Source organism: Vanessa cardui, chromosome 24 (assembly GCF_905220365.1).
Source record: "Vanessa cardui chromosome 24, ilVanCard2.1, whole genome shotgun sequence".
Classification (NCBI taxonomy): domain Eukaryota; kingdom Metazoa; phylum Arthropoda; class Insecta; order Lepidoptera; family Nymphalidae; genus Vanessa; species Vanessa cardui.
This window is the reverse complement of record NC_061146.1, coordinates 11,085,379-11,100,674: the sequence shown is the minus strand read 5'-3', so window position 1 is coordinate 11,100,674 and position 15,296 is coordinate 11,085,379. Positions and strand designations below refer to the sequence as shown.

The 15,296-nt window shown below is 43.2% G+C and overlaps 1 protein-coding gene across 1 annotated transcript in view; it reads left to right on the top strand.

Annotated features, from left to right (window-relative positions):
• Window positions 1-15,296, top strand: part of LOC124540005 (prolow-density lipoprotein receptor-related protein 1) — a 93,008-nt gene that overhangs the window by 61,604 nt on the left and 16,108 nt on the right. Inside the window, exons 66-74 of the mRNA XM_047117401.1 lie at window positions 4,271-4,469; window positions 4,548-4,786; window positions 4,850-5,115; window positions 5,226-5,447; window positions 5,539-5,657; window positions 5,747-6,004; window positions 6,166-6,232; window positions 6,295-6,386; window positions 6,639-6,720. Coding sequence (XP_046973357.1) covers window positions 4,271-4,469; window positions 4,548-4,786; window positions 4,850-5,115; window positions 5,226-5,447; window positions 5,539-5,657; window positions 5,747-6,004; window positions 6,166-6,232; window positions 6,295-6,386; window positions 6,639-6,720 — 1,544 coding nt within the window. The remainder of the gene's footprint in view (window positions 1-4,270; window positions 4,470-4,547; window positions 4,787-4,849; window positions 5,116-5,225; window positions 5,448-5,538; window positions 5,658-5,746; window positions 6,005-6,165; window positions 6,233-6,294; window positions 6,387-6,638; window positions 6,721-15,296) is intronic.

The following is a 15,296-nucleotide window of genomic DNA, read 5'->3' as shown; positions in this document are numbered from 1 at the left end:
AAAACTTAATTGACTATCAATTATAACATCCAAATTATTTATTTTCTGAACTTTTCTAAAATATGGCTTTTTATATTGTAATTGAAGTTTATCTATACTTATAATAAATCTGTAGGGAGGTCAATTCTGTACATGGAATATTTTTCCAAAATAACTATCAGGTTGATAAGGGGTCGATACTGATGGCAAAAATGCAATCAGTAAAATTTTTGTCTGTCTGTCTGTCTGTCTGTCTGTCCGCCCGTATAACCGTTATAGAAACAAAAACTAGTCGACGGATTTTAAAGAAACTTGGTACAATTATTTTTCATACTCCTGAGCTGGTTATAGTATACTTTTCATCACGCTACAGTCAATAGGAGCAGAGCAGTGAAGGGAAATGGAGAAGTTACTCCATATTTTAAGCTTCCGTCGCGTGTACAACCTTAATGGTTAAAGCTTCATAGAAATTGTGTATTACGGAAATGTTTTCCTTAAAATTATGTAAAAAATATTCCATGACAGCCTTTGTCTATCTTTTATGGTTAACTCACAATAACACGTGTCACTCCCAATAGCTTAGTAGTTCGAAGCTTTCTGATTATATTTGTCTATTCCTGCGTTTATAACATTCTCAATCATCCCAAATATCATTAGGTAGCGCTGCGATATAAATATATCAACACCGTTCAACCGATTGTTACGAAAATGAGTACTTTTTTCACGGAGAAAGTGATTATTCACGATGCATTTCTATGCCATTCAACCGATAAGTATAAAATATGAAAATCATTGATCATCATTGAATCAAATAATTTATATAAATAGAAACCACCATGCCATTGAAGAAATAAAAGATCAGAACATCAACAATATATGCGCAGCGTCATCCAAAAGAGCTACGGAAACAACATAGCAACAAGAAATACGTTAAGAAACAAATAGAATCCGAATTTCTACTTTGAGAGTTGCAAAAACCGCTAGTCAACGTAATGATCAAGTTCCAGATCTTCGAACAAGCACCTTCATCAAGAGATACTGAAAAACCTGACTGAGCGAGCCCAACGACTGGATTATCAACGATTAAAATAAACCAAGTCAAGAACTAGAACCAATCTCAATAAATCTCGATGTGATCATTGGTTCAATGAATATAGTATGCCCATATTGTCACGCTATGATGTTTAAAATAAACTGCTGGTATAGTGCTACACCACTGGCAAAATGTATTTATCACATCTGATTGAACCATCAGAACCTCTTCTTATCTACGTTACAGGAAATACTGAGGAGTCTGAATATTTCCTTAAGCATATTAGAAATTACAATTCTTTCTTTGAAATGACATCATTTGAAGCAACAAATATTGTACAATTCAATAATTTCGCGTCTACGTTTAAAGTGTATCATATGATTGATTCACTTCTTTCACTATCTAAATAAAATCTCCAGTTTCTGGACATTTATTCCATGGACAACGTAGAAAAAGATTAATCTTCGATGCATGTTCAGTACCACAACTAATCGAGAAATCATCGCTAAATTTAGGATTAGGTATGCTTTATGAAAATAAATGTTTAGTTAAAGATTTTAAAACTGCTCTAGAAGGTGAAACGACAAATGATTCAAAGTCATTATTAATGCAGATAGAACGCCATTGAATGCAGAGCATGAAAGGCATTTTTAAGCTGGCGTAGCTCCTGAAGTCACAGCTGTAGTTGTTGGTACAGAAATAACAAAACGAGATGTTGTTATCATTAAGCGATACAAAAACAATCAAGGTGTCGCTGAAACACATCAATCGTATGACAATTATTATGATTATCCAATTATGGATGGATGATGATTTGGGTGAGGGTGATTTGATACAGTCCGAGATGGATATCATCTCGGACTGTATTAAAATATTCTCACGACAGGCTCTGTGACATAGAAGAGTTAGTTGTATGGATTTTTTTTGCATATCTTATAATGATTAGAGATAATCAATCTAACCATATTCTGAAGTGTCGTCAACTGTTGTAACAATTCATTGTTGACATGTACGCTATGGTCGAGAACGAACGATTAAACTACATTCGATACAACCAATCAAAACTCTGAGCCAAAGAGTACATTTATTTACGAGATACAATATCGAATAATATAGTATCTGCTGATATTGGACAAAGATCTTCGTACAGTGGAAGTCCAAGACATATGCTTTGATATACGTTCGCAAGTATTGACATGGTTGTAAATGTCAATAACATCGATATTCGATAGAACCGGATAAAAGAAGACGTGTTGGTTTGATGCAAACTTTTACAGACTATAGAAATTTAATTAAAAATTTTATCGTACCTATATAACATCGTATAAGTTTATGGGTGTCATGACCAGTCTGCAGCCTATCTTATCAAGAACATCATTGAAGAAGATGAAATAGATGACGAATATTAAATATTTTTTTATAAGAATTTGATTAGATCTCGAATGTTTCTTGATTTGTTGCTTTATTATTGTACATTGTTGATGATCAGTAATTAATTACAAAATGAAAAAAAAAAAATTCTGCGACTAATGCCTAGCGAAGCGGGTGGGTATAGCTAGTTTTAAATAATTTCCTACCGAAAGTTATAATGTAACATTTTTGATTTAATTTCATTTTATTCTTTTCACACCATACCGAAAGTCTATCCAAGTTTTGTTGCATTAATTTACAATCATCAATACTATTATTTTTTTTATAAAATTTAAGATCGTCCGCATATAGAGAAAACTTACTGTTATTAAAACATTTTGCAATATCGTTGATAAATATTCCGAATAATAATGGGCCGAGGTGAGAGCCTTGTGGAACTCCAAATGTAGCAATAAATGTATAGGATTGATATCCCCCAATAACAACATTCGTTTCTCTATTTATTAAATAAGATTTCAGCTACTTACCAAAACTTCCGCATATACCATAGCTTCCAAGTTTATGTAGTAAAATATTATGGTCAATTACATCGCATGCTTTAGAGAAATCCGTATATATGCAGTCTATTGGATTATTGTAGTCTATGCTTTCCGATAAGTCATCAATAAATAGTGTTAAATTAGGCAATGTAGATCTCCTTTGAATAAAACCATGCTGATTCACGGAAACTACAGACTTCATGTGCCATGTCAAAACTGGACAAATTAATGATTCAAAAATCTTAGCAAATGCTAACAAAATACATATTGGTCTATAATTTTTTATTTCAGATTTACCTTTTTATAAATAGGAATAAGTCTTGCTATTTTCCACGTACTTTTCATTTCACCAGAACTTAATGATTTATTGTAGATTAATAATAAGGGTCTAGCTAATGATTCTGCACACCGTTTCACAAATACTGATGGTATATCATCCGGTCCTGCCCCTTTATTTATATTCAGATTTCTGAGTTTGTCTATTACTTCGCACTCAGTAAGATGGATACTACGCATGTGTGAATATTATCGCTCTATTTATTTTTTCGGCCAATCTTCTAATTAAACTTTAGAGTACCATATTGCTTCATAGTAGATTTCTAGTGGAGGGTATCTATCGGACAAGCAGAAAACATACTGTTATCTACTTTTAGGTTATTAGAGTTACTACTAGTACTACTACTAGTACTACTAGTTACGTTACAAGATCCAATCTTTTACCGCATGCATTATTGACACCATTATATTGAAAAAGATTTGTCAACGACATGAATTCAATTATAAGAGCACCAGTTGAATTATTTTAATTTGGAATAAAACATTCATATGTATTTATTGTCCTCACGAATCCAATGAATAGCAGGTATATTAAAGTCCCCTGCTATAATTATAGACGATTGCTCGTCAATTACCCTTTCAACGTTCTGAATAAATCCTTCAAGTACCTCATATTTCAACGGTGAAGGAATATGGACTGCACATATAGAAATAGATTTTTCGCCTAATAAGACTTTAACCCACAGATCCTCACAATATATCGTCTATCACAATATTATATTGCGATTGTCTATGAATTAACTATCTGAAATACTGCTATTGAGCCAAGTTTTATTAAATATTATGACATCTAAGTCAAAATTAAGTATAGCTAAGTATATATAATTTGTTTTTGTTCGCATACCAAGTAATGCAACACTAAAGCCGTCACTGCCTAACGAATCTTGTCTTAACACATTACTCTGTGTACAAATGTACTACGGCAGTACAATGTGCGCGGACGAGTCTCACGAAGCGCGCCTTCACTAAAACATTAAATAATTAACCGATCTAACGGGCCGATGTGTCTCAGCGCGGAGATAGTGTCGCTGGCGGTGGCGCCGGTGGGCGGCGCGTGGTGGGCGTGGTGGGCCGACGGCGCCGGCCGCGTGCGCCGCGTGCGCCTGCGCAGCGCGCCGCCCGCGCGCGCCAAGCTGGCCGCGCCCGCCGCGCACGCCGCGCTGCCCGCGCTGCCCGACGCGCTGCCCGACACGGCCGACGCCGACACCGTCGTGAGTCACGCGAGCCTGCTCTACTGCAAATCGACTGGGGTCAGTCTCGACACCGGTGCGATCCCTGACACTCGACAGGTGAACGACGGCGGGATCGTCCGCGGCGTGGCGGTGGACCCGGTGTCGGAGCGCCTGTACTGGACTAGCGTGCGCGCGGCGCCGCCCGCCACGCGCGACGCGCTGGGCGTGCTGCGGGCGCGCGAGCACGGCACGGTGGGCGCGCTGCACGTGGCGGCGCTGGACGGCCGCCGCCGCGTCACGCTGTGGCAGCAGCCCGGCGCGGAGCCCGACGACGTCGCCATCTCCGTGCAGACGGGGTAGGTGCGGCGCGACGCGCGAGCGCGCGGCCGGCCCCGCCTGACGGCTCGTCTCTCCCGCAGCGAGATATTCTGGTCGGAGCGCGGCGCGTGGGGCGGCGTGCTGTGCGCGCGCCTGGACGGCAGCAACCTGCGCTGGGTGGTGCGGGCGCGCACGCGGCGCCCGTCGGCGCTGGCGCTGCTGGCGCCCGCTGCTCGGCTGTACGTGCTGGACGCGTACTACTCGACGCTCGACAGCTTCGCCCTCGACGGCTCGGACCGCGCTACGCACGTGCTGTTCCGCTCCGACGCCGCGTCGCCGGCGCCGCCGCACGTCGACAAGGAGAAAGGTGCGACGAGTATCGCAATTTGCGTGGCGTCATACTGTATTAGAGTACACCTTGAATTTTCGATCCCTTTCGTTTCGTAATGTGCTTCGACTATACTTTGTTTCATGCAGAGGGTGTAGAGTGGCAGCGCGTCAGCAGCCGCACGTGCTTGCGCATGGCGGTGTGGGAGGAGGCGGTGTGGTGCGCCACGCCGCGCGGGCTGCTGGCGCTGCCGCGGCGCGCGCCCGCCAACGCCTCTGCGCACGCGCACGCGCACGCGCCGCCGCGCCACCGCGCGCCCGTGTCCGCGCTGGCCATCCTGCACCCCGCGCTGTTCTACATGCTGCCCGCCGGTGAGTCGCTGCGAGATGTGCCGCACCCGCTGAGTGTCACCACTGAAGGTAAATAACGAGTGTCATGACTGACTGGGTGGTCGCGCCGCAGCGGAGGACCCGTGCCGGGCGGCGGCGTGCGCGGCGAGCGCGCTGTGCGTGCGCAGCGGCGCCGGCCGCGCCTGCCTGTGCCCCGACGGCCTCAGCGCCGACGGCCTCGGCCCCACCGACGTGAGCGCGAGCGAAGCTTCTCTATGGTATATTTTGAAAGCGGCATCGAAAGAAACTTCCGTGCTCATTGTCAATCTGTTCACCACAAGGGGCATCGCGAGTGCGTCATATCGAGCGAAAGCACAAACGCAAGCGCCAACGCGACTGCGTGCTCGCTGGCGTGCGGGCCGGGCACGTGCGTGCGCGTGGGCGCGGCGGAGGCGTGCGCGTGCCCCGGCGAGTACGCGGGCGCCCGCTGCCAGCACTACCGCTGCGCCGCGCACTGCAACCGGCGCGGCCGCTGCCACCTGGCCGACGAGAGCGCCAACCACACGCACGTCGGCGACGACAACTTGCCCGCGCTGATGGTGACCACCTTCATCTCACTCCACCTAGATACGATTAACTTCCCCAAAATTGCATCAGTGTCCCAATAGAATATCGTAGCGTATCGTTTAATGTTAACAATTGCTAGTAGTAGCGTTTGAAGCGAGTGGTGACGGGTGGTGTAAGAGTGCGTGTGTCGCAGTGCGCGTGCTACGCGGGGCGCGGCGGCGCGCGCTGCGAGGCGGCGGCGTGCGCGCGCGGGCTGGCGGGTGAGTGCCGACGCTCTCAGCTGTTAACCTCACTCCCTGTACTCACGGTGCCTATCCGCCAGGCGCCAACTGCACCGAGTGCGCCGACGGGCCGGAGGGCGCGGCGTGCCGGGATCGGGAGCGGGCTCTGTGCGAGGACTACTGCCTGAACAACGTGAGTGGGCGCCGCATTCGACGGTCAATTTTTCGACCGGGCGGGGGGGCCCAATCCGAAACTTCCGAGGTGCAGCAAATTTACTCAAAAGAATTTCGGAGCTGATTTCGATGACCAGCCACGCGTGAGGGGCTGGTTGATTTGTTGACGGCGCCATCGTCTATGGACCGTACCGAGTATGTTTGCTGCGCCTCGAGGCGTCGGCCCCGGCCCCGGCGCAGGGCGCGGTGTCTCAGCGGGCGTGTGTGGCAGGGCTCGTGCGCGGCGGGCGGCGGGCGGGCGCGCTGCGCGTGCGCGGCGGGCTGGCGCGGGCCGCGCTGCGAGGAGCCGGACGGTGAGTGCGCGCTGTCTCCTCAGTTGCTCGTTTTTCATACTTGTACATGATGGAAAATCTATTGCAAAAAAAACTTTCTAGCCTGGTTCGAAAATTATCAAGAACCTCCACCTTGTATTGTCCCGAGCCTCCTGTTCTCGAGAGCCGCTGCTGCCGTTAAGTGTTTAAAAAAAATTATTGAGACAAATTTTGATTTTTGGGTATTTACCTTATTACTCGGCAGCAGGTCCGCCTGGGTCCGTACCCCCCACTCGGCATATGCTAGATCTAGCAGAACAGTACCAAGTATTGTTGTGTTATAGCATCTCTGTTTCTAAGGCAGTTTATTCGTGACGCAAGAAATGTTTTACGGGGCTTATGTCTATGTTATGGGTGGTGGCTATTTGCCACCTGCTGGCTTTATGTTATTTAAAACACACCTTAATGTACGCGCAAAAATGCCAGCACTCTACAACAAGGATGGCAATCCGACGCGAGCGAAGACATATCAGACCCAAAGAACATTTGTCGTTGAAAAAACTCTATTCCAAATTTAAATTTACGATTAGCGTGGAATTTTAATTTAATAAGAAGAAAAGATATTTTTGAAACCCGATCCGGGAATCAAACCTCCCATCGATAAGGTAAGTGGTGATCTGTAGCCGATGTAACTCTTAGTCAACCGAGGTAGTTATTCCATCATTACATACAATACATGAAAAAAAAAACAATTACCCGAAATCATACATACGACATGAAATATAAAGTAAATAGTGGCGAGTGGCCGCCGCGCGCACATCGATCGCTCCGGATGCGCTTCTGAGGCGCTGCAACTGTTACGCGCTACGTGTGCTTAGCGGGCCACGTGCCGTTATCGCTATGGAATTCGATTCCAGAATACTAGCCATCGTCATATATTTGTCATCTATTGTGACCTATTGCTCTGTAGAGCACCGAGCGTGCAAACGCGATTTAAACCACATTTTAAGTTTTCATAGGAGTTGCTATCCATTAAAGTTCAGTTAAACTTCTATTCAAACAATTTAAATAAATTGCTCGGAAAACAACCTCTCCTTATCAGAAGACTCGGACCGCAATCCGAGGCCGTAGTCGTGTGGTCGGACACACGTGGCACAGTTTCATGCGACACATGCGGTTGAGTTTCCTCGCGATGTGTCTTCACCAGCAAGTAGGAGATGAATTAGGACACGTATTGTGTGACGCGCGACTGACCTGGTGCGCGTGTGTCGCGGTGCGCGTGTGTAGCGGTGCGCGTGTGTCGCGGTGCGCGTGTGTCGCGGTGCGCGTGTGTCGCGGTGCGCGTGTGTCGCGGTGCGCGTGTGTGTGCCGGCCGATCAGCTGTCGCGCCCGACCCTGACCTCGCGCCGCGGCCGCGCTGTGCGTTCGTATATTGAAATTCGACGAATTCATTCATTAACAGTTATTTATTATTTACCAATAACGAACGAGAAAAGCTTACGCTTACGAATAAGCAATCATTATTTTTTATTTAAATTATAATTTGCAAATTGTGTAAATTCATTTCAAAATTACATTATTTCGACATAAAAAATGAAAATAATGCTTTGATATAGGTGTTTTTTTAAACTTTTATTTTAATAGCGATATCTAACCAAGCGCTCTCCGCGTCACTCTCACGTCGAAGTGCTCTGAAGCACGTAACGGTCGCTCTCCACAGAAACAGCTCTCCGCCTTTTAGTTATCACAAGTTCGTCTCGCGCGGGACGTTTTAATCTGAATTCAACTCCCAGCCGACCGATAGACCGGAGCATAGTATAAGAGTTTGTGTTGCACATACGAAAAAAAGACAATTCAAAGCTTTAGCAGATGACAGTGTAATATTTATGAAACGTAACACTGACATCAGGCAACTTGAATGAATGAAATATCGCTGCATATTACTGTACCCATGTCTTAAACTACAATAAGGCGGCGTCGTCTCGTGACCGCAGCGCAAAGCACACTTGATTTTAACTCATAGAAATGTTATTTATTACTGAAATAAATCATCAAGACAATCACCTCGGATTTGAATACCCCTGTATTCAAATCCGAGGTGATGCGATATCATTTGCGAAGTTTTTGTCAATAAATTCTAAACTGGGCGGTGCATTTGTAATTGGAAATGTTACACATCCATCTGGAAAATACCGGACCCGCCGAACTTAAGGCGACACTCACGTAAAATTAAATAGAACATCAAAATAATTTTAATCACATGACGTCGTGGAGATGGGACGCTCACTCTTTGTTACTGTTGCACTGAATTGTGATTACACTAACGGACGACGAAGGGTCACCACAGAGCCAAAGAACGATCAAGCGAACGTGCCTGTGACCAACGGCGTCACTTATCGCCTCGACTTACCACAAATTAACATCTCAGCTGCTCTGCGGTTGAAACGGACTCGCGACCTTATTGAGGTTTTACACACGAGCCGACACGCGACACCTACGTCTTCGTACACAGTTACTGATGACACTGGCAGGTTAAATCTAGGACTATACATGAAGTACAAAGGGAAATAATATATCTAGAGGCACCGTACGAAATTCTGCTAAATGTGTTTCCAATATGCAACTACTAGCATCGGATCAGCGTAGAGTAACCTCAGGAGGATAACCGTGGCCAGCAATCGGAGGATGTTACTTTACTTTAATTGTTTCAAGGCAGGCGTGATAAAGCTGAAGTTATATTAGTAATGTGAGTGGTGACCGCTAGCATTGACACGCTCGTAACTGGACGGTGACGGACGGCTCACGGCGAGTGTTTATGAGCTATTGTACAGATATAACCTGTTCGATATTTGAGGTCAAACAGAAGGTCGCTAATGCAACAAGTGATAGCGAGCATGTTGTAAAACCTGGAATAATTACAAAATTTCGTAATCATATTCTTTTATGTAATAAAAAAGGTCGAGGTTTTATAACTACTGCAATGAAGAAATAATAAACATACTAATAATATACGGACAGTTCAAGTTTATAGCGAGGAATGCAGAAAGCTTAAATCTTTGTATAAGAAATAGCTGCTCCGCGTTAAACAAGCCAAATACCAGGTCGAATTAAAAAAAGAAAAAATAAAATAATTTAATTAATTAAATTATTCACTGTTTACGGCTATATTGCCAATGTCAAACGTAACAGTTTGCTGTCACTTGAAAACCAATAACGCGTTATTTATTGCCATGGTGACCATGGGTCGAAATTCTACCATCAGATTATCAGAGGGAAGAAATATTGAGTGGAAACTTCTGCTTTCCTGAAAATAGGTATTAGGGGGAATCCTTTTACGAATACTAAAATAGAATACCAAAATTCAGTACTCGGTACGCCCAAAGAAAAGCTTCTAAATTGAACACTCACAGAGAGCTTTAATATGTAAGGCGGACTGGCAAATGGGCCACCTGATGTCAAGTGGTCCCCGCCGCCCATGCACATTGGCGCTGTTGGATATATTAACTATCCCTCACTTCGCCAATGCGACACCAACCTTGGGAACTAAGACTGACTCACTCACCCTTCAAATCAAAACGCAACGTTACCGAGTATTACTACTTAGCGGCAGAATATCTGTTGAGTGAGTGAGTCGAGTGGTAGCTACCCAGACGGGCGCGCACAAAGCCCTGCCACCAAGCTGTCAAACAGCGGTCGACAACCATCTGAATTCAAACGCGCATTGCCAACCAGTAGATTAGGTAATTTGCGATCACGCAAATTCCCCGACCCGGACAAGCTGTCGCAATATTTGACCCTGGCGTCGTCGATCGGGTCCCTTGGCGCCCCTTGGGGTATACACATTTAATCGCCTATTCAGGGGGATGGTGGCCACTTTCTAAAGATCTTTAAATTTGGAAGTAGGCTTACATTTATTTTATCAATATGATACAGAAATCCACTAAAACACTACTCGAGTGACAAAAAAAATTTTATTCGAGTTTGTAAACTATCAAATGTTGAAAATAAAATCATGTCTTTGACTTGGAAAACCTCGCTCTTGTTTGATAGAAAATTCTGCCTTAGGATCTGCGGTGCCTCCATTAAGCTTACTTACGATTTTTCGTTAAATATATATTATATTTCAACTAGCCGGTGGTAGTGTTTCAATTGACCATCAATAAGAAAGTGTAATGCTTCTATATTGAATAAAGTTATTTGAGTTTGAGCGGTCCGTCCCGGCCTCCTCCACGGGTGGACATAATTTTATTTTAAATATTCTTACTATTTATTCATATTTTGGTTGCTTTTCTCCGACACTTTTAAGAATTATCGTTCTATTTCAACAGATTTACAACAAAACCTTAATAAATTATATACTTAATCCTTACTTATGATTCACTCTGGCTGTTAGTGAAAACCGCATGAAAAACCGTTCAGTAGTTTATCGCGAACATAACAGCGTGGCCGGGGAGCTTGTTTTATAAGATGTAGAGATTAAATAAGTAAATAATAATAAATAAATATGAGACAACATCACATACATTACTCTGATCCCAATGTAAGTAGCTAAAGTACTTGTGTTATGGAACATCAGAAGTAACAACGGTATCACGGACACCCAGACCCAAGACAACATAGAATAATCTACATCAACTCGGCCGGGAATCGAACCCGGGACCTCGGAGTGGCGTAACCGGTGTATTCACTACACGACCACGGAGGTTGTCAATAAACCTGGGATGTCAAGACGAAAATTTAAATTCAATTTTACCGTTAGTTATGTTTGTACCAATAATTTATTTTCACAACCAACAGTAAGCACTTGTATCCGTCTACCAGCTGATGCTTAAAAAATCTTCGACCTTTGCGTGTCGGTACGTTTTGAACGTTTCGCGGTCACGGCTTCAGGATCGAGGATAAACTGCTCGGTGTTCGCTTGTAATAAACCTCAAATGCAATTAAAAAGCTTTAATTACATATTGTAAAAACATAATTGAAATGTAGATTTATATTATATCTCGGAGATATCCCGGCGACCTTTTTCAACAGGAAAATGTATACGTTTTTAAATGTCATTGTTTAATGTGTTCCGAAGCGAGAAGAATAGATATATTATTATATTATATTATTATAATTGGTAAAGAAGTATAAAAACTCGTTTACTATTTATATGGATATGAGTCAGAATATTTATTGCAATTACATAAGCCGATGCACGTACAGTCGGCGCAGTGAGTCACGCCGCGGGAAAGCCTTCTGCTGTAATGACGGCAATGAGCAGGCGGGCGGCGGGCCTTCCCCGCGGGGTTGGCTGGGGGACGCGGTCCGTCGCACTCGTCGCAGTGTTTGCGTTAAGATGACGATGTGTCAAATGGTACCTCACGTCCCGCGGTCGCCCTCGCTGCGAAACTCTTTACACTGCGATCTAACATATTGCGGCCTTCGTGCATTGTGGACGCTTACACTTTGGCGATGTACATTAATAACCCAGCTCTGCGTAACTTACTATATACTGGACGGTTTTTAAAAACAAATAAATACTTTAACTATACATCCATAATAATATAACAAACAAATAGTTACAAATATTCTAGAGCTAGAAACACATAGGCTATTTTGTAATTGTAAACACTATCTATGTAATATTTTAAATATGTAAATATATTCATATTTTCAACGCTAGCAAAGTCGTGGGTAACAGCTAGCTATAGTATAATTAATAATAAAAATGACATACAAATTTCATTTTTATCCGCGATATCTTTCCGTGGAAACAGCGAGCACATCCTGTCGAAACACCGAGCGAATAATAAAGTTGTATCGATCGGCTACACGTACAATATGGATAAACTATTGATACTCCGCGAAAGAGCAATCGCTGCGTGGGTGACAACTGACAGCTTCCCAGACGCGTATCATTTCAGTAATCGATATTTAATGTCAAGGTTCGAATTAAAAAAAAAACAGCTGTAGCGACGTATGATCCGCCAGTATGCAATAGAGTGCTGTTACCTTCTCAGTGCTTGTTGTCATGCAGTAACTAATCAACTCAGTATCCCGTTGAGTTTAGTGTTAAAGTCGCTTGAGGAGCGAAGACGATACCTCAAGTCAAGCTGTTGCAGATCGCTTGCTATTGATTTACTGTTTCTGTAATTGTACTCGCTCAGCGACTGATTCGAGGACAACTCGTATTTAACTCGCAATATGTGCGATACGCTCTATGCTTTAGAGATGAATATGCTCCAAAGGATAGATAAGCTTTAATTAGAAGCTATTTTTTAATGTCGGTGCGGTTTGTTCATTCAAACTCTCAATCAACCTTCTTAACAGCTCGAATCAAATGTAATCAAATTTTACCATATTTGAGTGGGCTTTTACAAGCACTTTTGAATCGTCATCTAATAAGTATATTAAGTGAAGCTGCCACCGGTTCAGAAAGTTATACAAATGAATAACTTTACATTCTGTGTCTGTTTAAGATACTAGGCCAGTTCGTGCTACTGGTCTTAAGCTCTTAGTACCTTTTGAATCTAAACATCGAATAATTGCGATCAATATGTCGTTACTGCTCATACTGAGCACACGAAAATAGATCTTAAGGTGACGAACCTTTTCTTACTCTGAGTGTACATTACGCGGAGCCAGGGGCGGCCCGGCGCGGCGGCGCCCGAGCGGCCGTACCGCCGCTGATGACGATCAAATTGGAAACCTTCGAAGTGTCCGCCAGCTGTTCACAGAACTAATAACATCCGCTTGGTTTTTCTCTCAATTTTCCTCAAAACGAGACGCGAGTTATTTGTTTGAACAATTAGTTTTTACACGCGTCTTAAGTTTACTATTTGCATGTCTATTGAAGAACATGAATTGTGTTTATTTCAAGGCGAACAAATTACACAAAGCAATCTCAGATTGCAGCCGTCTCGCGGAAGTCATAGTGCACTGGTCACCACTGCACTATAACGGCCACTAGAGCCGTCAGGCCGAGGTGCTTTTCGAAAATTCGAAATATAAAAGATTCAATAGAAATCAAATCAATAATATTTTACCGACCCGACCTGATATTATAATCCGGGGAAAAAGCTATGTATAGTTTTATAAGCTCACTGCGAGACCGGTCAGATAAATATGAATAAATCAAAGTTCGCCAGTCATTGCACGCGGACGAGAGGCGAGACCTTCGCTGTATTTGTGATTTAATATCAGTTTGTCCGATTCGTAATCAATTTGCATAAATATTATCGACGCGATGGTGCCATCGCAGCCGCCGCACTATGTTAGACCAAAGTTTACATGCGCTTAATGTTTCATCACTAAAACAACTTTAATTATATCGAGGGATAACGGATACAACACACGCCTTTACCCTGAAGGATTTATCTTAGCGAACTCCATAATTATTATTAGTGTGCATCTAACCCGCACAGGTGTCATCTACACCAATCAATCATAAATCAATTGAATCAATCGATCAATCAATCAATCAATCAATCAATCAAAATAAACTTTGTTAAAGTAGACCTTTACAAGCACTTTTTAATGGTCATTTAACAAAAGAAACTGTGTCAAAATTTAATCTGGGACATCTTCGTTATACACGTCGGGCGGCGTTATGGTACCAAATGTATGATATGGTACTCCTCAAAAGGGAGGAGAGTTCAACCTACTAGCGGGACACTTTCAGGCTGGTACTTTATATTACCCAGGATCAATAAAATGTAAACCACCATAAAATATAACCTACGTCTTAGTCGCGTCTCTCTAGACAATATTAAATAGTTAGGTTGTATAAGTTACTCTATAAACGAGTATCGAACGAAAACATGTTTTTCAAATCCGTCTATTGTTTCCCGAGACGAACGCGATCAAACGAACTCTCGACCTTTGTAATATGGGCTACTAAAGAAACTAACAGAACGATTAGTATAGCAGTCCATCAGTGGAAATAATAATGTTAATTCGAAGAAAGTGTTGCAGCTCGTGAGGCTGTACGCCCGGGTCGGATCCCAGTAGGAACGTAAAAAAACGTATTGGAGTTTTTATAACAGCAGTCCGGTTGTAGCATTGTTACAGTTCTGTGTATCGAAAAGCAATTAACCCAGAGGTCGACTCCTGCGAGTTTGTCCGCTATTCTTTGTCATTCTCATTGGTCTTTTTATTTTAACTGAACAACATATGTTTACCTAAACAAGTCTCCAATCTAAGCATTAATTACGAAGTCAGTGACCCCTAAGATACGGAGTTTCCCAATTTTGGATTACAAGGCCTCTATGATGTGACAAATTGTAAAACTAAACAAAGCATTATTATTGTTGGTCAACAACAACAGCCTGTTAATTCCCAGTGCTGGGCTAAATCCCTTTGAGGAGAAGGTTTGGAACATATTCCACCACGCTGTTCCAATTTCGGTTTGTTGGAATACACATGTGGCAGAATTTCTATGAAATTTGTCACATGCAGGTTTCCTCACGGTGTTTTCCTTCACCGCTGAGCACGAGATGAATTATAAAGACAAATTAAGCACATGAATTAGCGGTGCTTGCCTGGGTTTGAATTCGCAATCATCAGTTAAGATGCACGCTTTCTAACCACTGGGCCATCGCGACTCATTGATCGATTGTTGTTCATTGAAACCATAA